This window comes from Accipiter gentilis, chromosome 5 (genome assembly GCF_929443795.1).
Source record: "Accipiter gentilis chromosome 5, bAccGen1.1, whole genome shotgun sequence".
NCBI classification, from domain to species: domain Eukaryota; kingdom Metazoa; phylum Chordata; class Aves; order Accipitriformes; family Accipitridae; genus Astur; species Astur gentilis.
This window is the reverse complement of record NC_064884.1, coordinates 41,384,770-41,409,639: the sequence shown is the minus strand read 5'-3', so window position 1 is coordinate 41,409,639 and position 24,870 is coordinate 41,384,770. Positions and strand designations below refer to the sequence as shown.

The following is a 24,870-nucleotide window of genomic DNA, read 5'->3' as shown; positions in this document are numbered from 1 at the left end:
GAGGGAGGCGGAGGCGAGCAGCCAATCAGGAAGGAGGGGTGGGGTCTCTCGGACCGTTTGAGAGCGGAGCGGCGGGAACGGCGCGTGAGTGGCGTTAAGGGCAAGATGTAGGGGCGGGTGTAGGGGCGGATTTAGGGGGCCGGGGTGGAGCTACAGGGGTCAGGAGGTGGAGATAGGGCGGTGGAGCATCTATAGGGGCTGGGGGAGTGGTGCAGTGTTCGGGGGGAGGTGGTTTGGGGGTCCGGGGGCGGGGCGGAATAGGGAGCTGTACGGGTGTGAAGGGGGAGTATGGCTGGGGCGGCCTGAAGGGGAGAGGGTCGAGCTGTGAGGGGGAGCTTTGGGGGCCTGAAGGGGGGGAGCAGGGCTGTTGGGGGGGTTTATAAGGATGGCTATAGGGGCACCATTGGGGGTTAGGATAGAGTGGGGGTGGGTGTCCTTGCCCAGCCTCAGGCTCCCCCTCCACCACTTCACCCCCCAGTTGACACATTCCCCCCTATCCCCCAGAGTGCCTGAGATGTTCAAGCTTTGAGCTGTGTTCTCCAGCCAACACCGTGTCCCTACCCCAGCTCCCCCGTGTCCCCATGGCACCGGACCCCCCGCCCGAGGAGGGCACCGTGGCTGTCATGGTGCGTGTGCGGCCCCCTGGCCCCTGCAAGCAAGAGCAGGCCATGCACTGCATCCTGCACGTTGTCGACCAGCACGTCCTCATCTTTGATCCTGAGGAGCACGGTGGCCCCCCCAGCAGCATGCTGCCCACCCACAGGCCCAAGCAGCAGGGCAAGGACCTGAAGTTTGTCTTTGATCGGGTTTTTGGGGAGGGGGCCACTCAGGAGGAGGTGTTCGAGCACACCACCTGTGAGATGTTGGACAGCATCTTTGATGGCTACAACTGCTCCGGTAAGACCCAGCAAACGACTTCAATCCTTGCAGGAGCTCCTGCCCCATCTGCTCCTGGGCTGAGTGGGCTCAGTGGAGCCATGGATTTATTTTGGAAGCCCCCAGGCAGCTGGGGAGATGGGGGGGACACAACAGCAATGCAAAAACATGTAGCCTCAAACTTGTTGGTGGCAACAAGCTGGGGCGATTGCAAGTGTGATCAGGACAGGGATTATCCGGATGTGGAAATGTCATCTATCTTGGTAGGTAAGAGAGGGGAAGCAAAACATGCAGTGCTCTTGTAGAATCACAGAAAAAAAAAAAAAAAGCAGGTGAGCAAGAAAAGTGTGAAGATTAACACAGATGAGTGCAAACTCTTGCACTTGGGGTGGGGTAACTCAGGAGCCCAGTACAGGCTGGGATCTCTGTGGCTGGGGAGCAGCCTCGCTGGGAGGGACCTGGGGGTCCTGGTGGACAATGACCTGAATGGGAGTCAGCAGCGCACTGCGGCAGCAGCAAAGGCAAGTTGCATCTGGGGCTGCATCCACAGGGGCATTTCTAGCTCAGATAGAGATGTGATCATGCCACCCAGTGCTGTGTGCAGCTTTGGTGCCCGCAAGACAAGAAGGATGTGGACAGAAGAGAGACTTTCCAAAGGAGGGCCATGGAGATGATCCGAGGGCTGGAAAGCCTGCCCTAAGAGAAAAGACTGAAGGAGTTGGGTCTCTTCTTGGAGAAGACATGGGGGGAACCTCATCAGTTTTTGAGTACTTAAAGGGCAGCTACAGAGGGGGGCGGAGGCTCTCTGGTCACAAGAAGACAAGGGGCAACAGGTATGTGTTGCATCTGGAGAGGTTTCATCTCAGTATAAGACAGACATTTTTTACGGTAAGAACATTCACTGGAACAACCTGAGTCCCCATGGCTGGAGATGTTCAAGATGCCACTGGACAAGGTGTGAGATGATCTCATCCAGGCTCTCTTTCCTATGAGAGCTTGGACCAGATGGTCTCTCCATGTGCCTCTTAGCCTGGGCAGTTCTGTGATACTGGGGGGCTGCAATAGTGCTTGGCACTGCAGGACATGTTATGTAGAGGATGGAGGTGGGTGTTGGGATAGAAAATGAGGCTGGGCAGGCACTTTCCAGGCATTTTGAGGGACGAGGGTCACTTGTTCTCAGCTCTCCTGGGGCGGGAAGGATGGGAAGAAATCAGGTGGATCCTGTGGTACAAAGAGCACCTTGGTTTTGCCTTCCCAGCTCGAATTGCCATGATAGGCAGAACTTTGAGAGGATGCTGAGTTTCAGAACGGGATCTGGGGTGAAGCAGACATGTCTTGGGGTGCTTTGGGGGTTGCCATGCCCCTCGTGAGCATCTCCCAGGCTGGCAGCTCCATAAAGCTGGGTCTAAAAGTTCCTCATCTGACACCACAGACCTCTGTGCCGTTCACAGGCTGTCAGCAGACGAGCGGCTTAACGAGCATATCACTTCTGTGAGGCAGGCACCGAGCGGAAGACAACCGCTCTCCTGTCTAATCATGGGCCGGGCACTGGGACTGGGGATGCTATTCCTGGCTCTCTGGCGTGCTCTGTGAGCCGCTGAAGGCTGCCTCTGTCACAGTGCCCACCTGGCAGGCATGTCTCGTGTCTCTATCTGCATAAAATAACTCTAGGATCATCAAATGAGAGAGTTGCGAAGCACCGAGTGCTGCTAATGGGGAGAAGGGCTGAGGCTCTCTAGATTAGTGTGTCCTGCTCTGATGGTGGTGCTTCAAAGAGGGTGTTGAAAGGCGGAGGGGAAAAATGAGATGAATTACAAGAAGCACCTTCTGGTGAGAGATGGGAATGGGACTGCTCGGCTTGTTAAAGGGAAGGTTAGGGGGTGACTTGAGCATCTAAGCAGGTGATGGTTTGGGGACTCGTTCTGTCTCTGCTAAATTAGGCTGAAATGAGGTAAAAAATTGCACTGAAGGATAGCACGGCTAGTGCGGAGGGTAATTAGCTTTGCCTCGTCTCCGCAAAGCCCACGAGCGACCTCCACCACAGGGGTTTCTGTGGGAAGCTCTCCTCTCTGGCAAGGAGTGGACGTTACTCCACTCCTGTTAATTAATGATTGTTTCAACCGTCCACCCTTTCTCCTCACAGTGTTTGCCTATGGTGCGACCGGAGCAGGAAAAACCTACACCATGCTGGGCTTGGAGAAAAGCCCCGGCATCATGTACCTCACCATGATGGAGTTGTACAGGAGGATTGAGGCCAGAGAGGGGGAGAAGAGCTACGAGGTCCTAGTCTCCTACCAGGAGGTATGCTGCGGTTGGGTTGAGGCATGCCCCCTCCTGCGTCTGGCTCACCATTGCCAAGATTTGGGGTTGATCCGGACCCTGTAGTGACATGTTCGGGGTACCTGCTGTGCTGTCAGCTCTGCCCAGTGTCCCCAGCACAGCCCTAGAGCCCAACTGGAAGCAGGCTCACCTGCCCAGTCTGGTGAACTGGTGCTGCTGGTTTTTCCCATCTGGAGTTGTGGAATTTTCTCTTCCTCGCTGTGGTCCACACAGCAATGAGGGCTTGCTGGGTGAAAGGGTTTTAGAGGAGTGGTGGCACAGTGACTTGCCCATAAAGCCCTCCTGAGCTGTCCTCTGCATTTAGAGCACCATCAGCCGCTCTTGTAACGAGGTCCCGGAGGTGATGTTGGAAGGGACACCGGATCGTGCATGACCCTGGGATACAAAGCTCCTCTCCCTGCTCGCTGCTGGGGAACCAGACCTCAGCCTTACATTGCGTTCTCTGCTCCAGGTGTACAACGAACAGATTCATGACCTGTTGGAACCCAAGGGCCCTCTGGCCATCAGGGAGGATCCAGAGAAAGGAGTTGTAGTTCAGGGTCTATCCTTCCACCGGGTGGGTATAAAAATGGGCACAAGGTCTGGGCAATGCTGCAACTACACCAGTTATGAAAGCAAAGCTGGGGGGTGTGGAGGGGTGTGAAGACACAGGGCTGCTATCTGCATGGCTCCTTTCTGGCAGCAAATGTGACCCTGAGCTGAAACGAGCACTGCAGAGCTGCAAGATGCCTCAGCCTAAGTCGCTGTGGCTGCTTGGTGCCCGCATACGGGGTGTGCTGATGCCTGTTCTCTGCATGTTCCCTCCCAGCCCACATCAGCGGAGCAGCTCCTGGAGATGTTGGCCAATGGCAACAAGAACCGGACACAGCATCCCACCGATGCCAATGCCACCTCTTCCCGCTCACACGCTATCTTCCAGGTGAGGGCTGGTGGTTGCAGTATCGCTTGAGATTTGTGCAGAAAAGGGGGCTAGGGAGCAATCTCATGCCAGGACTGACATCTTGGGGTTCCTGCCACTGCTCCTGGTGTGCCAAAGGGAAAATTGGAGTGGTTGTGGTGCCGAAAAGGGAGGTACAGGGCTGGGCAGGCCACTAGCCAGCACTGTAGCAGGACAGGACGTACTGGTCATGCTGGTGGCCATGTCTCCCAGACAGCCCCGTACTCCCAGCTTGGTGTTACATGTCCCAAGGGCTGAAGTTTCACTTTGTGCTTTTGACTCGTGTCGACTCAGCATGTGGGAGCCATACCTAAAACCTGACCCAGAACAAAGGGGGACGTTTATTGCTGGCTCATGCTTGTGCCTCCCCCCAGGTGCTGTGGGCACGCTGTCTCCTCCGTTGTCGTGTCCCCCTTGGCACTAAACTGGCAATTACGCTCCCCCGGGGGCTCTAAATTTGCTCCCTGGTTTCTCAGTGCTCTCCTATGCAAAGCTGCCAGTTGATTTCAATTCCAGCCAGGCCCTTCCTCGAATTAGCAGGGCCATCACGGCTGCATGGGGAGACGGAGGGCTCTGACTGTAATTTCAGTCTGAACCTGGTGCCTTGCCCGTAGCTGCTTGCAGGGGGGAAGTCCAGGTGTCTGGATGCTTTCCCAGGCGGCTTCCCAGCTGGGCTTGTTGGTGGGTGCTGGATTCCTGCCTGCCGTGAATCCATTAGCTGTGCTGGAAATCTGCCCTTCCCACTGCCGGCTCTGCCTCCTGGCAGGCGAACTGCAGTCTGGTGAGGATGCAAGACTGGTTACGGGCCTCCAGCATCTCCATGGCACCTCTAGTCCTTGCAGGAGTTGCTCCTGGGGCATTGAGGGTGTTATAGGATGGTGGGGGAAGCATTTGCTTCTCCTGGGAGATCTTTAGGGATGCAGAAGGGGAAGTTACAGGGCGATGCTGCCAGGTGAGTCTTGGTGGCTGTGTCCCTCCTCGCCTCCACCAGCTGGGAACTGGACGGTTGGTACCAAGAGTCCTGGCTTTATGCCACCCTGGGGGCACTGCAAGGCTGTGTCTGGGGGCTTGCAGCCGCTGTTGGAGTCTGGATTGCTGGTAACATCCACAGTCAGAGTCTGGGCTGGGGCTGCCACTGTGCATGAGCACTTCCTGGGTCATGCCAGCACTCTAGGTTGGCATGTTGCCCTTTAGGGTCCCAACCAGCTGTACCCCACTTGCTCACCAAGCATAGGAGATGCTGATTATTTTCTGTAGCTCTGTCACTTGCGAGAATTCCTTCCGTGGCTTTGCTACTCATGTCATCACTGAGTTTTCGGCTTGTCTTTTTGGCATGCCAGGATCCTGTTTTTCCCGTTTTATCTGGTGGTCTGCATGATCCACTTCACCACCCTTTTGTAAACATTGAAACTGGTGATGCTGGCTCCAACCAGCAACCCCATGTGCCTTGTTGAGCTGCAGCCTCACCAACCTCTTGTCTTCACAGATCTACTTGAAGCAGCAGGACCGCATTGGCGGCCTCACTCGGGATCTGCAAGTGGCCAAGATGAGCTTGATCGACCTGGCAGGCTCGGAGCGAGCTTCGGTCACCAAAACCAAGGGAGAGCGGCTCCGCGAGGGTGCCAACATCAACCGCTCACTGCTGGCCCTCATCAATGTCATGAACGCACTGGCCGATGTAAAGGTAATGCTGTTTGTGTGGACCTGCTGCGCTCTGGCTCTGCAGGGTGGGTGAATGTGAGCAGTATCAAGTGATGGTCTAGCTGGTGTAGTGAGGACAGCAGCCTGGGCTGGACTCAGAGGTGCTGTGGGATGAGTGTGGCCATCCCCTTATGACACAGGATTCAGAGCTGAGCGCCCAAGGGCCAAAAGCTGAGCAGACCCTTGATCTCTTGGTACAGAGCAAGAAAACCCACATCCCGTACCGGGACAGCAAGCTCACACGCTTGCTAAAGGACTCCATTGGCGGCAACTGCCGCACCGTCATGATTGCTGCTGTGAGTCCTTCCGTCCTGGCCTATGAGGACACTTACAACACGCTCAAGTATGCCAGCCGGGCCAAGGAGATCAAGCTGTCGGTGAGGCTCTTGTGTTGCGGTGGTGATCTGTTGTGTGTTTTGGAGCTGTTGGGGATGGGTGGGAAGGAGCCTGGTCCATGGTGGAGTAGATTAGTGGGTGCCTCCCTTCTCCAGCTTGAGTTTTCCAGCGCTGGGGACGCTGCTTCAGGCAAAGCAGCCGGTGAAGCTGCAAGACACTGTGTGCTCGGTCTTCTGTTAAAGCCCCTCAGGCCAGAGCCCAAAAAGGCTTGTGACTGTAGCAGCAGACCCCTGAGTGCAGATTGTGCCCAGTACAGCTACCCTGGGGCTCCCTGGGGTCACTGGAGGAAGCTGAGTAGCTGTGCTGCTCCAGCATCGCAGAGGGGTATGTGCTGCCCCAGTGCTTCTGTAACCTCTCCCTCATCCCTGTCTCTGCAGCTGAAGAGCAATGTGTTCAGCTTTGACTGCCCTGTTAGTAAATACGCTGTGATCTGCGAGCAGCTGAAAGCAGAGGTGAGATGCTGGTGGGGAGGGGAGGGCTCTGTCTTTAGCTGTGGTTTGCTTGGGATGTGGACCTCTGAGCTCCTGGGGGTCATGAAACTGTCTGATCCTTCCTCGCAGGTGGCAGATCTGCGGGAGAAGCTCCGTGCCTATGAGGATGCTGCCCAGGAGAAAAAGAACAGTGTGCTGGCACCACTGGTTCCCATCGGTTCGAGTACAGTGGGGCTGCTCAGGTGAGGCTGGTGGGGAGGAGGGACAGAGCTTGGTGTGACCTCCTGGTGTCCCCTGTGTCAAGGAGTCTGCAGGGTTTTAGTGCTGGTCAGAGCCCAGATGTTCATCAGAAAGCAGATGAACTTCTCTCCTCATGTGCACCATCATCTCGACTGGTCAGTTGTAGTTATGAGCCTGACGGACCACAGCATGCAAAGCTGGGCTGCAAAGGCCAAATCTTCTTCTGCTTGATCCATCTCCAGACTTCTTAGGTAATGTGATGGCTTCCCCAGAGGATCTTCTCTGGCTCAGTGGCTTCTTCTCTGGCTTCTGTAGGTTGGAGGAAGCTGTCCCAAACACATGCTTGGCCCCGGATTTTCAGAGGGAGAGTGATGGAGAGCAGCAGAAGCCGGAAGCTGGATGGCCTGTTCAGCTGCAGCTGGAATTGGAGAAGGAGGTGACAGAAGGGGTGGACAGCGCAGGAGGGCTTGGCATGATGAGTGGTGCCTGGTGGCAGGGCTCAAATACCCTTGTGGCGTACGCTGGGCATGCTGGGAGAGGGGAGGGCAGGAACTCAGCCGGTCTACAGGGTCCTGGCTCAGCATGTGTTGGGCTGTGGATTGCTAGCAAAACCCCTTAACTTCCCAGCTAACAGGGAGTTTGGGGACCAAGCTCAGCTTAAATATGGGCTAACCCTGGACTTCTGGGCAATTGCTCCAGGCTCCAGAGGAAATGCCTCCCAGCAGCCTCAGAGCGACCCACCAGACAGATATCCAGCTGGAACAGAAGAAACCAAGCCATCTTCTACAGGGATTGTCCGGCAGCCAGCCAGAAACGTGAGTGTCTTTGTGCTATCCCCACATGCCGCTTCCTCTTGTTTGCCTGTACACGTAGCCTTGTTTGCCTCCTGTTGCACATAGCCATCCTAAGGGTGGTCTAGATGGACGTGGGACCAGGTCTTTGCTTGCAGATGACTGCCTGCCCTCGAAAATAAGGGATTTGGCTCCTGGGGATCTAATCCTATGGGATAATCTCTCCTGGAAATGCCAGCAAGGAAGGTTTCCAGGCACAGCAACTACGCAAGCCTTAAGTGCATGTTGTTAGTCCTGAAATTACCTCCACGAAGTCTTTCCTCCTGCTTCAGCTCCCCCAGGTCCTGCCCTGGCAGGGCTCCCATGCCACCATCTGCTGATGTCTCTGCCCCAAGCATCTTGGCAGAATGAACCTCTTTAGAAAGGTCTCTTGAGGGAGGCTGGCCTTGACGTGTTCCTGGATCTCTGTCTGCCTCTAGCTGAGCTAACGAGTGTCTGAAGCCCAACAGAAAGTCTGTAGATGCCATTTGGTCCCTTGTAACCAACAGGTGAACATGCAACTCACAGCTCAGGTTCTCCAGTAAGAGATTTACAGCTTGGGTATCTCACAGCTTCAAAGTTTGCCTCTCTTCCCCCAAAACTCTGTGAACAGGCTCTGCCCTACCCAAGGAGGTGTCTTGGAGGCGATGCTCGTGGTGCTGAGCCTCTGTTACTGGTGACACTGGCACAAGCTCACCTGCTAACTGGTTCTTGGGTCTGTCTGTGTCCCAGGCTTGTAGCTACCATACTAAATGTTGCCCAAAAGCAGTATTCCCTCCTGAAGGATGCCAACCTCCTTACTCCTGACATGGTCTCTGAATTTGAGGAGCTGGAGCGCCTGGTCCATCAGGAGGCTGTTGTAAACCTGGAGCAAGCCACATCTCTGAACAGACCCACAGAGGTCAGCAGGGCCACCCCAGCCCAGAGGATGCAGCAGGGCTGTGATGGTGAGGATTTGGATTTGGGACAGTGCTGACCCCTCTCCTTTGTCTTGACATGTGCCAGAGGAGCCAGTGGTGGTGGAGGACAGCTCCCAGCCATGGGCCCAGGGCAGGGAGACGAGTTTCTCCTGATGTGGTGCCCAGTGGGTTATGCCGAGAGTGGTTCCAGCCTTGCTTTGTATAGCGATTCAGGCTAGCCAGCATATCTGGCAGCCTGGGGCACGGCAAGAGCCGTGAGCAGCCCTTGTCTCTTGGGAGCTCAGCAAGTGTGTGCAAGTCAGCTTAAATGTGAGTGATATTTCTGCTCCAGGAGACCAAAGCAGCAGTTCTGATTGTAATTTTTTCTCGTCTTGTTTATTCCTCCATGGTACATTTGCCCGAGTCAGCCCGGCTGCAGCCTCCCGGCTGGCAGCCTGCATCTGACCAGGGCTGATGTGCCAACACATTAACCTGATAGCAAAGCTGTGGGCTCTGCAGACCATGTTTTCTGGGGACAGACCAGGCACTGCCACGGGGCACTTGCTTTGGGACCAGTGTGGTGCCTTTAGGCTGGCAAGGCACAGGATTATTTGTGCTGGCTCTTTTCCTCTGGGTTTAATGTGATTTGATGAAAACACCCGCTGGCAAATAGCTGCTGTAGGGCTTGCTGGGCAGATCTCTGCTGAGCTGTGAGGGGGGGCAGAGGGGGATACCCCTGGGTTTGGGGGTGACTGGGAGCTGCAGACAGGGAGATGACTGTTTCTTCTCTGCTCTTTTAGCAGAGGCATCTGTCACTGTGTCCAGTATCCCTGTGACAAGCACCACCCTACAATGCTTGCAGCAGCTCACTCCACTCTCCAGTTCCATGCCGATGGCTCCCAGCCCAGTTAAGAAGAGGAGGAAGTCTGAGAGGAAGTTGGGAAATCCCTGCAGCCTTAAAACACAGATGAAACGCCAGCGGGGATGTGGGAAAAAAGCGGAGAGTCCTAGGGCGATGCAGAGCCTAGGTATCTCCTGTCTCAAAGCAGCAGCCCAGACACCCCCTGTCTCCCCGGTGCCATCGCGTTGCACCCCCAAAATCTGCACACTGACAGTCACCAAAAGCCATGTGCCCCTGGCAGTGTTAGCTGCTCAAAACTGCTGCACCTGGCCTGCCCTGCCCATCCATGACCTGAATGTGACTTTCGAGATCTGCAAGGCCTGTGATTCACCTGGCATGGCTGAGCCAGCTGCCTTCAGCACACCTGAATTCTCTGTCTGGGACAATGTTCAGAGCATCCTAAACAAGCAGGACAGACCCTTTGTGCCCAAGTAAGTGCTGCCCTGGATGGGTTACCCATGTTTTTGGGGAGCCCCCCTTCATGGTCTTGCTGTCTGGGTGAATCCTTTGTGGATCACTGCAGCTCTGCTAAGGGGAGTCTGGGCAGAAGACATTTGGCCTTCAGACAGGCAGCCAGTGGGCCAAGCTTGTGTGTGAATCACTTGCAAAGATATAAAAAGCATTCCAAGAAAATCTATTTCTCCTTCTCCTCCCTTTGGACATGGAGGAGCATCCTCCACATGGCTTCTGGAGCCCATGTGCTAGCTGGGAAGCAGGTGGGATATTGCCTCTCCTGCCAGAGAGGTTGAAGCGAGGGTCAGGACTGTGCAGTGTGGTGTTTATAGGGTGTTTTATTTTTTTATTGCTGGTGCTTCAAAGCTTCTGTCTTTTACAGAGCTGTGTGAATTTGTGTGACCAGCCAAAAACAGAGATCAGCATGCCCTTGGTAATGCAGGACACCCTTAGGTCTCCCTATCTCCTCCTATAGCTCTAGGAAATCGTTCTTGTAGAGGATAACTGGGGAAACTGAGGTACAGGGGAACAGCCCGACCACCTTAGGGAGCAGGAGTACCCAGGCAGCTGCTGCCACTTGTGCAGATCCCCTGAGGATTCACCCCTGTTTCAGTCATCTTCCCCTGCAAAACCAGACATGTTTCCTGTGACTTCTGTTCCCTGCAGGTGGATGGTGTTGGCCCAGTTGCCTCCCAGCCTTGTGAGAGTGAGTGGTGGGGATCTAGCCCTGGCAATAACCCTCTTTTCCTTGGCTGCAGACCCTGTGTCCCAGTGTTTGCTATGAGGGGTTCCTCCATCCCCAAGCCCTCTTCTGTCTCCAAAGCATCCGCACAGAAGCGGAGGCAAGTGGAGAGGTGAGACAGCCGCTGGCACCCTGTACCCTAGAGCGTTCCATGCAGGCAGCAAGGATTGGCAGCTCCTGCCTGTGATCGCCTCTGGGACTCGAGCCCCTATCCCTGCCTGTGTTGGCTCCACCTTGCCTGTAACATCTGGGGATGATGAGTGGGCCTCTGCCCTGAGCCTTGAGGGTTTAAAATGGCCCCTTTCTCTTTCACAGCACAACTTACCCCTCCCTGGGTAGGCTCCAGAGCCGCATCACCCAACTCCCGAGCAGCAGCCAGAGATCTGTGAAGCCCTCCCGCATCCCAGGTGAGCCCTGTGCCCTCCACACCTAGCCAGATGCCTAGGGAACACCTCTCCCTACAACATGATGGGCTGTGGGAGTGATCCCTGCCTCGGGACAAGCAGCAAACTGGTGTTGTGCCAGCCCCATTCCAGCTCAGGGGGTGGAAATACCTGGGAATTGGGAGGCTTGGTGCTGGTGGAAGATGCTGTTTGGGGTTTGCTGCTTTCTGGCTGCAGCCACAGCCTTGGAGAAGTGCGGTGGGTGCTTGGGGAGGGGTAGAAAGGAGGAGTGAGCTGGTGGCAGCGCCTGGATGCCTATCATGAGGGGACCTGGGTTTGCTGCTTTTACCCAGGAGCTGCCTCATGTGCTTCTCTCCTCTTTCCATCCTCAGAACGTCCTTCGGGCGCTCTTGCCTGGAAGGGCAGCAAGAGGACCACCAAAGGGCTTGCGGCACATGGCGGCACAGCCCCTGCTCCCACCCCCCAGCCAATGAAGCTCTAATGCTGATGGCTCCACCGACCAGGATCCCTCCCAACATCCAAACTCAGGTGTCAAATTTCTTCGTTGCTCTGAGAGCCCTATCCCATCCCTCCTGCAGCCCCACAAGTTTCCCCTCAAGCCCTTCTTCTACCCCTAACATCACCCCCAGGGTCCCGGTTGTGTCCCCCGTTGCGTGTTACTCCCCCTTGGTGCAGCCCTGTATATTTTTTGCAGCAGATGGATTATTGCTGTTCCCTCTCAGCCCCTCTCTAATCTGCGCCAGGGTGTCGAGTGCTAACAGATGGGTGATGCTAAGAAATAACACGCGCTTTTAATAAATCCTTTCATTTCAAACCAGAGGGGCGAGGGGAGACGTGTGGCTGTTTCTTCTCGCCTCCCCCTCGTGCAGGGAGCTGGGATTGGGTAGCAGCTCCTGTCTGTGGGCCTGGAAAAGGCCCTTGCTTCTGGGGGTGGGCTCCATAGTGGCTTCCCCCCATCTCCCATCATCATAGGGGCCCCATGGGTGCCTCCTGCCCCCTTTGCTGTGCCTGTGGGGGTCTGGGCTGCTTGCTCAGTGTCCCAGGGTGCAGGCCAGGGGCAGTGGCAGCTGCCTGCCCTCCCAGCTCCTGCTGCTTTGTGTAGTGATTGTGGAAGAAGTGTTCCTGTGCTGTTTACTCCCTGCTAAAACCCCATCGCTGCCACCCCTGTCTTCTTGTCCCCCTGGGATCCTCACTCCAGCTGCCTGCCAACCCCCAGTCTGGGCGCAGAGAGCTCTGAGCATCCCTACCCAGGGACCACACCTGTCCCCTGACACCCCCATGACCCCTTTTCCTGTCATGCCAGGGCACATCTGGGTAGTGACACATCTGGCTGCCTGCCCAGCTCCTTGCTGCCACCCTCAGAGGTGACCAAGAGTGGCAGGAGCAGGATGGGCAGGGTGGACCTAGATCTGGGTGTGCTGCTGTCCCATGGGGACCAGGGTCACCGACTCCTCCTGCCCTACTTTCCTGCCTGACAGTGGCAGATCTTGCCTTTGTCTTCTCAGAGGCTGGAAGCTTCTAATTAAAACTTCCAGCCCGCTCCCAGTTCGTTTGTCTCATTAAGAGGGGGCCTGGGAGGAGGAGGAGGGAGAGCCTAGCTCTGCCTCCACGCAGCCGCCGGGAGTGACAGCTTTCCGTGCTTTGATCCCAGCTGCGTAGGAGCTGGGAGAAAATAAATCTCTGGGGAGCGGCTCATGTAGGACCCCAAAGCCCCCGCGCCCCCGCTCCATTCCCCCCCACCCTGCGAGGGCTGTGCACCCCAGGGGACTTCAGGCAGTCTAGAGCAATGGAGGTCCCCTGTCACCACGGGCTGTCACACAGCATGTGTCCCCAGGGATGTCACTGTTCTGGCAGGCTGGCGATGCCAAGCGTCACGTGTGGGGTATGTAGGTGCCCCAAGCCAGGTGATTCTGTAGGCAAAACCCCTGCCTGTGGTTGGTGACACCAGTCCAGGACAGCAAGGGGGACATGGTGTTGGCTGGGGACAAGGAGCTTCTGGGGATAAAAGGGGGATGTGGCAGCAAGAGGTTGTCCCTGAGCACTGTCTCAGCGCCACCAGTATGACCCCCAAGTGGCTCTGGGTCCCCACAGATTGCACCCATGGGGACACGGCTGTTGCCACAACCCTTCCTGACCAGCCACTGTCGGTGGCCCAGTGATGGTGGCTGGTGTCCAGTGGGGCCTGGCTGCCTGTCCTGAGCGGGCAGGGAGCCTTTCCCAGCAATCGGCTGCCATCTAGCTGCCGGCTGGTGAGACCTGTCCCCATCCCTGTCCCCGCAGCATCCTCACCAGCACCCCAGGGCCCCCTGTCCCCCAGCTTCCTCCCAGCTGCCTCTTGGGGCATCCACTGCGTGTCCCTTATGTCCCTAAAACACCCCCGTCCCCTGCCTGCGCTGTCCCCAAGGCCTGGCTGTGCCTCAATTTGTGGCCAGGATGCGGTGGCTCGGAGGGGACAGGGCTGGTGGTGGCCCCATGCCCATCGCTGCCACCGCCCCTGGATCCGTCCCCCCGTGTTTCCCGGCAGCATGGTGCCCCAGCACAAAGGCACCCCACGGCTGTGCCGGGCAACGACGGCTCCGGCCCTGCACAAAGCCCCTTTCAGCTGCCTGGGGAAAGCCCCTGGCACCTGGCCCCCGCCTAGGGAGGGGTCCTGGCCCTCAGTCCTCCCCCACTGTTGGCCAACAGGGGGTAAAAGACCCCCCAAACTCAGTGCACATGTGACCAGTGACATGGCCATGCTCACGCAGCCATGGCCATGGCAGGATCAGGCCCCCTCGGAGCTGGGAAGGGGATCCAGTGTCCTGAGCTCCGGCCAGGCTCCAGCGGCAACCAGCCAGCGCTTTTACAGACCCACTGGGGTGGAAAGGACTTTGGAGGCTTCAGCCATTTAATTAGCAGCCTGCCTTAATTAGCAGCCTGCCCGTGCTGCCAGAGTGCCTGCAAAGTGCCTCGGCCCGCTGGGGAGACGAGGCTTTGGTAGCTGGTACTGAGCTGCTTGTGCCGGGGCTCGTCCCGGGGGGATGTAACACGGGGAGCATGGGTGTGTGTGCACGTGTGTGTGCGCACACATGTGGATGTGAATGTGCGTGCATAGCAGGATGGCCGTGCATGTTGTGTATACATGGAAGGGTAGATGTGCTTCTGCAGCTCTGCGCGTGTGCATGTGCACAGGTGTTCAGGGAAAGCAGCATGCGTGTGCGGATCTGTGCATGCTAGGTGTGTGTGCGCATGTATATGCAGGGGTAGGCGTGTGTGTGCGTGTGCATTGCACGTGGTGTGTGTGTGCACATGGGCATGGAGGGATGGATGTGTATGTGCATGTGTGTGGACATAGGTAGACATATGTATGTATCTGTAGGTGCATGTATGTGCATGTGGATGTGTGCATGCATACAAGTGGGTGTGTATGTGCCTATATGTAGATGTGCACATGCACGTGTGCGGATGCCTCCTTATGGGTGTGTGCACAGGACAGGGAGGGGGTGGGGTGTGTGCTTATGCATGCAAGTGTGCGTGCACGGGGGTGTGTGCATGGCAGGGTGTGTGCACACGCATGCAGGCATGTGTGCACAGGGGGGGTGGCTGTGCATGCGTGCACCCGAGCCTGCCCGGTGTGTCTCTCTGCCTTGAGCGCCTCAGACGCTGCCAGGGCCAGGGGTGTCGTGGGGATGGGTTCCCGGGGTGCAGATACAGCCTGGGTCCTTGCAGCGGGCACCCTACAGCACCGCACCCACCCTCGCACCCAGCCCCCACGGTGCCCCGTGGCGTCGTACCCGGTCCCTCGGTGTTCATCCAGCCTCGTGCCCAGCACCCACCCACTGGCTGCCCCATGGGTGCCCGTGGCCACCACTCTGCCTCCCCCCTAGGCGTCTGCCCCAGGATCCCCCGGGGCCCTGGCAGTTCCTGCCTTGGGGGGGGGCAGGCAGTGGGCAGGGGGCCGTGCCACAGTGCCCAGGCTGGGTGCCAGGGCGCATCCGCCCCTGCCGGGCACCACAAAGGCTGGCTTTTGTGGCAGTCCTCCGGCTCCTTGGCTGGCGGCCAGCGTGGGGGCGGCCGGCAGGGCTGGGGGCCCCCGGGCTCCATAAAACTCCCCAGGCCAGGCACATCGCACCCACCCCTTCAGCATGGAGAGCCAGCGGCTGTCCTCCTACGGCCGCCGCTTTGGCCCTGCCACCCCGGTGTACCGGGTGCTCCCCACCAGCCCCCCAGCCCGGCTCCGGGCTCCCCGCAGCACCCAGCCAGGTCCCCGCGTGGGTGCCCGCCTGGGGTCAGGCAAGATGGACTTCTCACTGGCTGCAGCGCTCAACTCAGAGTTCAGGGAGACGCGCACCAACGAGAAGGTGGAGATGATGGAGCTCAACGACCGCTTTGCCAGCTACATCGAGAAGGTCCGGCTCCTGGAGCAGCAGAACAAGGTGCTGGTAGTGGAGCTGAACCAGGTACGGGACCAGGAGCCCTCGCGTCTGGCTGATGTCTACCAGGAGGAGCTGCGTGACCTGCGGCGCCATGTGGAGCAGTTGGCTACAGCCAAGGCCCGTCTGGAGATCGAGAGGGACAACCTCAGCGAGGACCTCGGCAGTCTCCAGCAGAAGTAAGATGCTGCCCTTCTTGGGGTAGTCCTGGGGACTGAGGTGGCCACCACAACCAGGATGATGATGGGGACCAGGGTGGTGATGGGGACCAGGGTGGCCACCAGGAGCAGGATGGCTCCAAGGACCAAGGTGGCCACCAGGACAGGACTGAGAGTGGCCACCAGGATGGGCATCAGGGTGACTACCAGGACCAGAGTGGCAGCAGGGACCAGGAGGGCCATCAGGGTGGTGATGAGGGTTGTCCTGGGGCCCATGGTGGTGGCAGGGCCCATGGTGGTGGCAAGGACCTGGGACCAGAATGGGGACTGGGGTGTCCCCAGGATCAGGGTGGCTGCTAAGACAGAGACCAGGGTGGCGACCAGGACCAGGGTAGCCCGGGGGACCAAGCACTGATGGGTAGCAGGGTGGTGATGGGGATGTGGGTGGCAACAGGGACAAGGACGACCCCTGGGAACAGTATGGGATGGTGGCACAGGGTGTGGGATGGGCACAGGCACCGACGCGGTGTGGTGCTGGTGGCGTGGGGCTGTGTCGACCGGGTGGGTCTGTCCGTGGGACTGAGAGTAACAAGTAACGGCGCCGAACAAGTAATGGTGCCTAATGAGTGACAATGCTGAATGGGTAGCAATGCCAAATGACTAAGGGTGCCTCTCTGCTCCGGCGCAGGCTGCAGGACGAGGTCACCATGCGGCTGGAGGCCGAGAGCAACCTGGCTGCCTACAGGCAGGTGAGGGCAGGGGCCGGATCCTGTGTCCCCCATCCTGCACCCCAGGGGTTCAGCTCAGGGATGGGGCAGGGGTGGGATGGAGATGGGCACGGACAGACAGGAGAGGGATGGGGCAGGAATGGGCAGGAATGGGCAGGGCCAGGCAGCTCAGGAGGGAGCAGACCCAGGTGGCCAGCCCTGGGGACAGTCCCTCCTGTCCCCCTGTGGTAACAGGACGTGGATGCTGCTGCCTTGGCTCGCCTGGACCTGGAGCGGCGGGTGGGGACCCTACAGGATGAGATCGCCTTCCTCCGCAAGGTCCATGAGGAGGTAACCCCCGGGGGGACTCGGGGGGTGGGGGCCTGGGGCTCAGAGGCGGCCAGGCTGACCCTCGCTGTTCCCCCAGGAGCTGCGGGAGCTGCAGGAGCAGCTTGCCCGGCAGCGGGTGCACATTGAGGCGGACACGAGCAAGCCAGACCTGACAGCCGCCTTGCGCGACATCCGCAGCCAGTACGAGGCCATGGCGGCCAGCAACGTCCAGGAGACTGAGGAGTGGTACAAGTCCAAGGTGTGGTGGGAGTCAGTCATCCAACAGATGGGTGGCTTGGCTGTCCCCTCCTGGGATGTCACCTGCTTGCGGCTGGAGTTGACTACTCCAGGGTTGGGTGGCTCTGCTTAGTGGTGGCGCATGGGGTTTGGGATCCCCACTGTCCCTGCTCATGTCCCATGTCCTGGTTTGGTCCCTGTGGGGAACAGGGATGTGTCCCCTGTGACACCCCAAGGCACCATCCCTCCCACCTGCAAAGCAGGGTGTCAGGGATGTCCCCCGTGTCTGCTGTCCTATCACGTCAAGGGAGCAGGGACATGTCTCCACAATACGTGCCATCAGCCACGTGCTTCGTGTGCACTGTCCCTTCCACCCACGAGAGCAGGGACATGTCCCTAGCACCACGTGCCATTGCGGGCACATCCCGTGTGCGCTGTCCCTTCCTCCCATGGGAGCAGGGATGTGTCCCCATGACATGTGCTGCTGGAGCCACAGCCCTCCCACAGGAGCTGGATGTCCCCAGGACACTTGCCTTTGGGGATGTCCCACATGTCCCTTCCTGCTGTGGGAACAGGGATATGTCTCCAGTGCCACACCAAGTGCATGTCCCACGGGCACTGTCCCACCACCCCGCAGGGTCAGGGACATTTCTCCATGCCACATGCTACTGGGGCCATATCCCTCCTGTGGAGCAGAGGGGGGTCATCTCCCCATGCCATGTGCCACCAGGACATATACATGCCATGTGGTCCCATCCCATGGCACATGTCCCCCCACCCAGTTTGCAGACCTGACAGACGCGGCCGCCCGGCACGCAGAGGCCCTGCGCGCAGCCAAGCAGGAGGCCAACGAGTACCGGCGCCAGCTCCAGGCCCTCACCTGCGACCTGGAGGCTCTGCGGGGTTCGGTAGGTGATGGCTGTGGGGTGCAAGGTGGGGGGACACGGCCTCGGGGAGCTGCCACCACGGGGTTCTCTGGCACAGCAGTGGGGACCACCACCCAATGCTGGGGGAATGGCTGGTCCCCAAGGATGGGAGATGGATGGCCACTGTGGAGAGCCCCTAGGTCCTGGGAGAAGGTGGCCATGGAGGGTGTCATGTCCCCTCGTGGTCCCCCAGAACGAGTCCCTGGAAAGGCAGCTGCGGGAGCTTGAGGAGCGCTACGCCCTGGAGACGGCCGGCTACCAGGACACGGTGGCGCGGCTGGAGGAGGACATCCGCAGCCTCAAGGAGGAGATGGCCCGGCACCTGCAGGAGTACCAGGATCTGCTCAATGTCAAGCTGGCCCTCGACATTGAGATTGCTACGTACCGCAAGCTGCTGGAGGGCGAGGAAAGCAGGTGAAGGCAAAGCTGTGGCTTGATCCTGCCCCCTCCCCATCCCCAGCCATGCCCCAAACCAAGGCCAAATCCTCGTGGTCCTTCTGGGGTGTCCGGCTCGGTTGGGGACCATCCTCCAGCCTCCTGCCCCAGCCATGGGCAGGGTGGAACTGGTGGGCAGCAGGACCCCGTGCTCTTCCCAATGCCCCCTGTTGCTCCTGCAGGATCACTATCCCTGTGCAGAGCTTCTCCAACCTGCAGATCCGAGGTAAGGCTGTGGCCACGTGTGGGGTGGGTTGAGGGGGGGCAGGATGGTCGCACAAGCAGGGGTGGCTTCTGGGGGCTCCATGAGGGACATGCCATCTTGGCCATCCCTGCCCCATCCAGAGGCACCAGGAGGTTTTCCTCTGAATCTCAAGGAACCAGGATTCCTGGGTTCTCCCAAGATGGGGGGAGGAGTGTGCCATGGCCACATCCCCAAGGCTGAGCATGTCCCTAAGGCCAATGACATCCCCAAGACTGACCATATCACCATGTCCATAGTGCCAGCCACATCCCCAAGGCCAATTGTGTTCCCCAGTGCCAACTGTATCCCCAAGAACAACCCTGTCTGCAAGCCCAATCACATCCTAAAGCCACCCATGTCCCTATGGCCAAACACGTGCCCATGGCCAATCACATCTCTAAAGCCAAACATGTCCCCAGTGCCAACTGTGTCCCCAAGGCTACTCACATCCCCAAGCCAGCCACATCCCCAAGGCCAATCATGTCCCCAACCGCATCCCCAAGCCAACCATGTCCTTGAGGCCAATGGTGTCCCTGAGGCTGGTCATGTCCCCAGGGCTGCTGCCTCCCATGGTTCAGGGCTTTCCAGCCCAACCTGTTTCCTTTGGGCCCCTCCACTTGTGTGTAGCTGGAAGAGCTATACCCCAGGCACCAGGTCACCACCATGTCCTGCCCGTGTCCCCTAGAGACCAGCCTGGATGCTAAATCTGTGTCAGAAGCTCATCTGAAGAGGAGCATCGTGGTCAAAACTGTGGAGACCAGAGATGGAGAGGTGGGAAGTCCTCATCTGTGTCACCCATGCTGCCTTCCCTCCACCCCCGCCTCCCCATGGGGTGTCCCTAAGGGGGTCACTCATCATGCACATGGGGCCACCATCCCTCAGCCCTGGGAGCAGCCCAGGCAGGGAGCCAGTGATCCCAGTGCCCTGAGAGCACAGCGTGAACTGGCTGTGGACCATGGTAGAGCTGAGCCTGGCAGCTCATAGAGAAAACCATCCCTGTCCCCATCCCCAAGTTCAGTCAGAGCCCAGGCAGGCTCAGCCAGGGAGAAGAGCCTGATCCCGGGGTGATGGTCCCTCTCCCTCTGTCTCCAGGTGATCAAGGAGTCCAAGCAGGAGCACAAGGAGGTGGCATAGGGTGGGCGAGCCACAGCAGCCACACGCTTGTAGCCGTAGCTCCGTAGGTCCCGTCCGATGCTGCGAGGGAGCCCCACGGCCAGGCATGGGTCGTGGGAGGAGCTGGTGGTGCTTTGTCAGGGACCATCTCCCTCTCATCAACCCCTCACGTATCCCACATTGGCCTGTGTCCCAGGGAACCCGCTGACACCCTGCATCCCACCTTGCTGCCCTCTCTCTGGTCTGGGAGGCCACCCTGAATCTCCCCAGTGCACCCAGCCCCTGAACACCCTTGGGGTGGGGGGCTGCAGGGTGCAAGGTAGCAGCTGGTGAGGGATATTTCCCCATCACCAAGCACTGGGTGGGCTTAGCCAAGAGGCACGGGCAGGAGGAAGGGGAGGATGGAGAGGCAGGGTGCTGTCAGGATGGTGTCAAAGGGTGATGAGATGGGGATAATGAGGGGTTCCTGGGGACACTGGGGTGTCCAGGGTGGTTTGTGGGGCCAGAACAGTGGTGGGCAAAGCAGGCTGGGTGGCCTCAAGGGTTTCTCCTGGCACAGAGCTATGGGGCTGTTCTGACCCCCACTGGGTGTCTGCCACCAAGGGGTCCCCATCACCGTGGTGGGGAAAAACAGTCCCGAGGGGCTCATGGTGAGGGGTGACCCACAGCCGTGCACCTGGCCCCTCACCTGGAGGGGTCCCATGCAGGTGAAAATGGAAAGGAGGGGGAGTGCAGAGAAGGAGGAGGAGGAGGGTGTCGGGGCACCCACGGGTGTTCTCACAGTAGGAGGTGCCTCCCGCACCCCAGGAGTGACGGGGAAGGACAAACAGAACCATCTTAATTCTGCCTGTCTCTCCTGGGGTCACACTAGGAGCCAGGGGGACTGGGGACTGGGGCTGTCCCTGGTCACGATCCCTGCCACGCATGGAGCCCAAGCCCACCCTCCGCATGGGCATTCAAGATGGGGTTGGAAGAAATCCCTTGTTCCTGGGCACCATGTGGCCCTGTCCCCCATCTATCCTCCCGTGCTCCCCCCAGACCAGCACATGCCACTGGCCCACCCAGGACCATTGCCCAGCCTGGTGCTTGCCCGCAGCCCCTGTCCCCACCTTCGATTTAGCTACTGAACACAAGCAAAACCTGCCCTGATGCCACCTAACATAGGAGCAATGACCCAGAAGCAATTCCTGTACCCCGTAAGCCCTTCAGGATGAGCACATGGGATGCCACTTGGATGCCATCCCCCCTGTCCCCTCTGTCCCCCTCATCGCTCAGGTGCTGAGCATGCTTTGCAGCTACTGACTCCAGAATGGCCAGTCCCAGAGGCAGGAGATGTTACAGGAAACCTGGGTGCTGCCCAGGTTTGGCATCTGGAGTGGGATGGCAGTAGCCCAGGGGGCTTGGTCCCCCTGTGAGCAGCCTCCGGTTGGAGCTTTGCAGCCCACGTTGCTACTGAATTAATGCACTAATGCCTGCAACAGCTTGAGATGAGAAATAAAGCTAATGCAAGTGCTGTGCTTCCACGGTCATGCCTGCAACCTGCCTCTCCGCAGCCAGTGCTGTGGGTTATTTGGGATTAGCTGGGGTGGCGAAGCCCTTTGGGAGCCCAAACTGAGCTCAAAGTTGCCAGGGGACTCAAGGTCAGTGCTGTACCACAAGGCATGGCCAACACTTCATGGGTCAACACCCATAAAGGACTGCAATGCAGGGGAAAGGCGCGCAGGAATAACCCCCCCCCACCCCGAACCAGCAGCTGGGCAGTGGGGTGGGAGAGATCCCCTTCCCAGGAGGAAGGGAGGGGAAACAGGGATCTGCTCGGGGCTTTTCAACTTCAAACCCAGCTCCTTCCCCACACAAACCCATGCAGCGGCTCCTGGGAAGCTCCTGGGATCGGCTGCAGCTGTTAGGACTGATGGATTTGAGATCCTGCACATCATCTACACGGTTCAAGTGCCTGAGTATCACTGGGTCCCCCAATGCTGCCCTCCTGGACAGCAGGATTTCTCTTGGGAAAGCTGAAATCCCCAAGCCACATCCTTGAAAAAAGGAGTGGAGATGAGCTCCATGGGGAATTCCTGCTCCATGCCGAGGACCAAGCAAGTGGCCACCTAAACCCTACAGAGATGCCATCCTCTTTGGAGGACACACATATTAATTTTGTCGGGCATAAATATTGACTCGTAAGTCTGCTGAGTCGGGTGAGTTAAGTAACACAACCAAAACCCAGAGAAATTTCCGAAGAAAATCACCAGATTAATTTGAAAAATATTTTTTTTCTTGAAAAGATGCTTAAACCAAAATCTAAAAAAATTGGGTTTGCTCCAGCTAAGGAGCTCAAAGGAACATTGAATGTTCTGAAATGTTGGCACTCGAAGTTCTCAGCAGTAAAAAAAAAAAAAGGGTAAGAAAAGCAAGAATTAATTGGATTAAAATAGTTTGGTGTATCTTTTTAGCAGCCTCTTAGAAAAACAGCTCAAATAAATCACTGATGCAGTTTGAGAACTCTGTAGAGCTTGGCCAGAAGATCTTGCAACAACTCAAAGCATTCTTTTGAGAAGGACTATATTGAGCTTAAAACCCCACCGCAAGCCAGCGGCAGAGCCAGGAACAAATCGTGGCAGTGTGAAATCCCTGCCTGTCCCTACTAAGCCGTGCCAATGTACAGCACGGGGAGTTTTCCACATCAGTCCTCACTGTCACGCTCTTGACCAAAAGGGAGGATGAGCAGACACTGGCAGCATTTTGATTTCTAATGGTCAGGACATTAGACATTTCTAACGGGAGGATGATCTGAGGTGTAAAAGTGACCTGTCGGGGCTGTGGTGGAGATGCTATGTTCTGGCAGGGCACCTGAACACTTGCCAGCAGCAGCGGCACACGTGGATGACAATGAAGATGATGCTGATGAGGACATAGCTCATGCCGATGGTCTTGACAGCGTACAATGTCTCAGGATCGTCAAGTTTCCGCCGGCGCTGGTGCTGGTAGATCACGCTGAGCCGGAAGCCGGCCACCATCTCACCCTCCCGCCAGCAGAAGTAGGTACCTCGATCACTGACCCGGACCCGCTGGATGTGCAGGTGGTTTCCATGGTCGATGAAGACCCGCATGCTCTTGTTGACACCGACAAGGTAACGGGAGCGGTAGAGCCGGACGGAGTCCTTGTCCCAGGCCACAGCATGCTCAGGCCGGGCTCCTGGGCACGCAATGATCAGGCCACTTCCAGTGGGCTGCTGGTGAAACTGTGTGGGGACGCGGGGCAGCCAGGGCTTCTCGCCCAGCTTGGAAATGACATTGGAGATGGCCTGCACACCTTCCTCAGGGACCTCCTCTTTCAGGCAAGGGGTCAGGCAGCTTCGGATGGCCACCTCGGGTCTCCGGAGGTGGCCAGGGCGCTGGATATTTGCAGGGACAGCTCTTGAGCCACAGGACGTGACATTGGGCACAGCGGTGCGGTATCGGGGATGCAGCCGGGTGCTCTGTATGTAGCAGAGCCCAATCCGCCGCTGCTCACCTCTCACCCCACAGCGGTCGCATCTGGTCCAGTCCCAGAAGGTGGTGAAGAGGCTGAAAAGCTTCCTTGTGTAGTCATCTTGGACGTGCTGGCCTCTGTCCACAAAAGCCACTGTGATGTGCTTGGTGGGCTGCACGTCCACATCGTAGCCATAAAAGAAGTCCCCTTTCTTAGTGCCACACAGGTAGTGCCCCGAGTCTGTCACCTGGGCTCGGAAGACAATGAGACTGAACATCCGGATACTGAAACGCTTCAGCACGTCGCTGCCCGTGTGGATATGGCCCGAGTCAACAACCACGGTGCCGGCAAAGTCTGTCAAGACTGTGGTTTCATGGCTGCCCACATTCTTCTGGAAGTACCAGATGACAGAAGAGACCTCTTCGGGCTTGCAGTGGCAAGGGAGTTCAAAGGTCATGTCAGCCAAGTAAGCAGCATTGTCAAACATCAGGAAAGCAGGACAAGCCATTCTCTTGAACACATCTCCTTTCTCTTCAATCGCAAAAGCATGGAGAACACCTACCAGGCAGAGGAGAATGGCAGCTCCCAGCACCCTCATCTCCATCACACCGGGTGGTCTCTGCAGTCAGCAGAACTCAGCCACTGTGTCCTCAGTGGGGACAGCAGGAACCCGCACATGGAGTTAGCAGTGCCAGCACCAGGCAGGGACGATGCACACCCCAGCCCGCTTGCCAAAGGTGGGGTTTGCAAATGACCCCCTGCCTGCAGTGCATGTGCTGACAGCAGGGATCAAACAGCAGCTGAAATATCCCATCCCAGCTGCTGGGAAGTGCTCTGTCCCTGCCCTGGGGGCAGGCTGTTCCCTGGGACACGGACTCTAGAACCTCTCCTCTCACCCAGCTGCTCTAGAGTGTTGTTGTCCATGCCCCAGACGAGTGGGCAGGTCATTTGTGCAGCACAGCTGCAGACGAAAGATGATGGGAAGCGTGGTGGAAACAAGGGAACTGCTGCCATCTTCTTGAAAGACTCATGTGCAGTAAATGTTAATTATTGCTCTGACCCCTGTAAGCACAACGAACCCAGAGAAGACTCTCCTCCAACGGCAGCTGACCTCCATAGCCCAGAAGAAGAGGTTTCAAACATAGTATTTCTACTTCTACATCCTCCCTGTTGGCTTTCCAAGAGTTTGTGTGCTGAAGTCCTTCCACACAGGTAATGTTTGAGATGCCCCCTCTCTGAGTGATCAAGGGAGGCTTTTTGTTCACATCACCCTTGCTTGGGCTGATGCTGCAACCAGCCCTGGAGGCCTTAAATGCATCTCTCCTACAGTGAAGGTGAGCTATTTGCTCCCCACTGACTCTGGCTGGACCTTCAGCTCAGCTATTGGCACTTCTTCAGCAGACGCTCAGGTCAGACCATGAACTGACTGATTGAGAAACTGATCCTAGCTGGTCTAACAGCCCATCTTTCCATAAATATTCACACAACCTCTCCCATACTTCATTTCTCCTTAGTTTTCTCACCAAACCATGGGGATTTTGCCTTTCCCCAAGTGATGGGGATACAGCAGGCTGCTCCCATCCTTGACAGAGGATGTGAATGCAAGCCCTGAGCCTTGAGACTGCTGAAAGCACTGTGCCTGTTCCCACCAGTGCTGTAACTGTCAAGCTGGGGCTGTTCCTGCAT

The 24,870-nt window shown here is 57.7% G+C and overlaps 4 protein-coding genes across 4 annotated transcripts in view; 3 read left to right on the top strand and 1 right to left on the bottom strand.

The window, feature by feature from the left end:
* The window catches only part of EFTUD2 (elongation factor Tu GTP binding domain containing 2), a 62,012-nt gene that overhangs the window by 8,160 nt on the left and 28,982 nt on the right, over positions 1-24,870 (top strand). The window lies entirely within an intron of this gene.
* On the top strand, positions 576-11,631 carry KIF18B (kinesin family member 18B). The gene is made up of 15 exons (XM_049800013.1): positions 576-897; positions 3,020-3,177; positions 3,668-3,772; positions 4,025-4,135; positions 5,640-5,837; positions 6,055-6,231; positions 6,628-6,702; positions 6,811-6,923; positions 7,237-7,357; positions 7,621-7,736; positions 8,484-8,698; positions 9,451-9,982; positions 10,763-10,858; positions 11,062-11,153; positions 11,522-11,631. Exons 1-15 carry the CDS (start codon positions 582-584, stop codon positions 11,629-11,631), a joined length of 2,535 nt encoding a protein of 844 aa, XP_049655970.1. The 5' UTR covers positions 576-581.
* On the top strand, positions 15,275-21,214 carry GFAP (glial fibrillary acidic protein). Its single transcript, XM_049800015.1, has 9 exons — positions 15,275-15,741; positions 16,409-16,469; positions 16,683-16,778; positions 16,855-17,016; positions 17,777-17,902; positions 18,114-18,334; positions 18,538-18,581; positions 19,285-19,370; positions 19,692-21,214. The coding sequence occupies exons 1-9, from the start codon at positions 15,275-15,277 to the stop codon at positions 19,731-19,733; spliced, it is 1,305 nt and encodes a 434-aa protein (XP_049655972.1). The 3' UTR covers positions 19,734-21,214.
* FAM187A (family with sequence similarity 187 member A) lies at positions 22,544-23,788 on the bottom strand. The gene has a single exon (XM_049800016.1). The coding sequence runs from the start codon at positions 23,786-23,788 to the stop codon at positions 22,544-22,546; it is 1,245 nt and encodes a 414-aa protein (XP_049655973.1).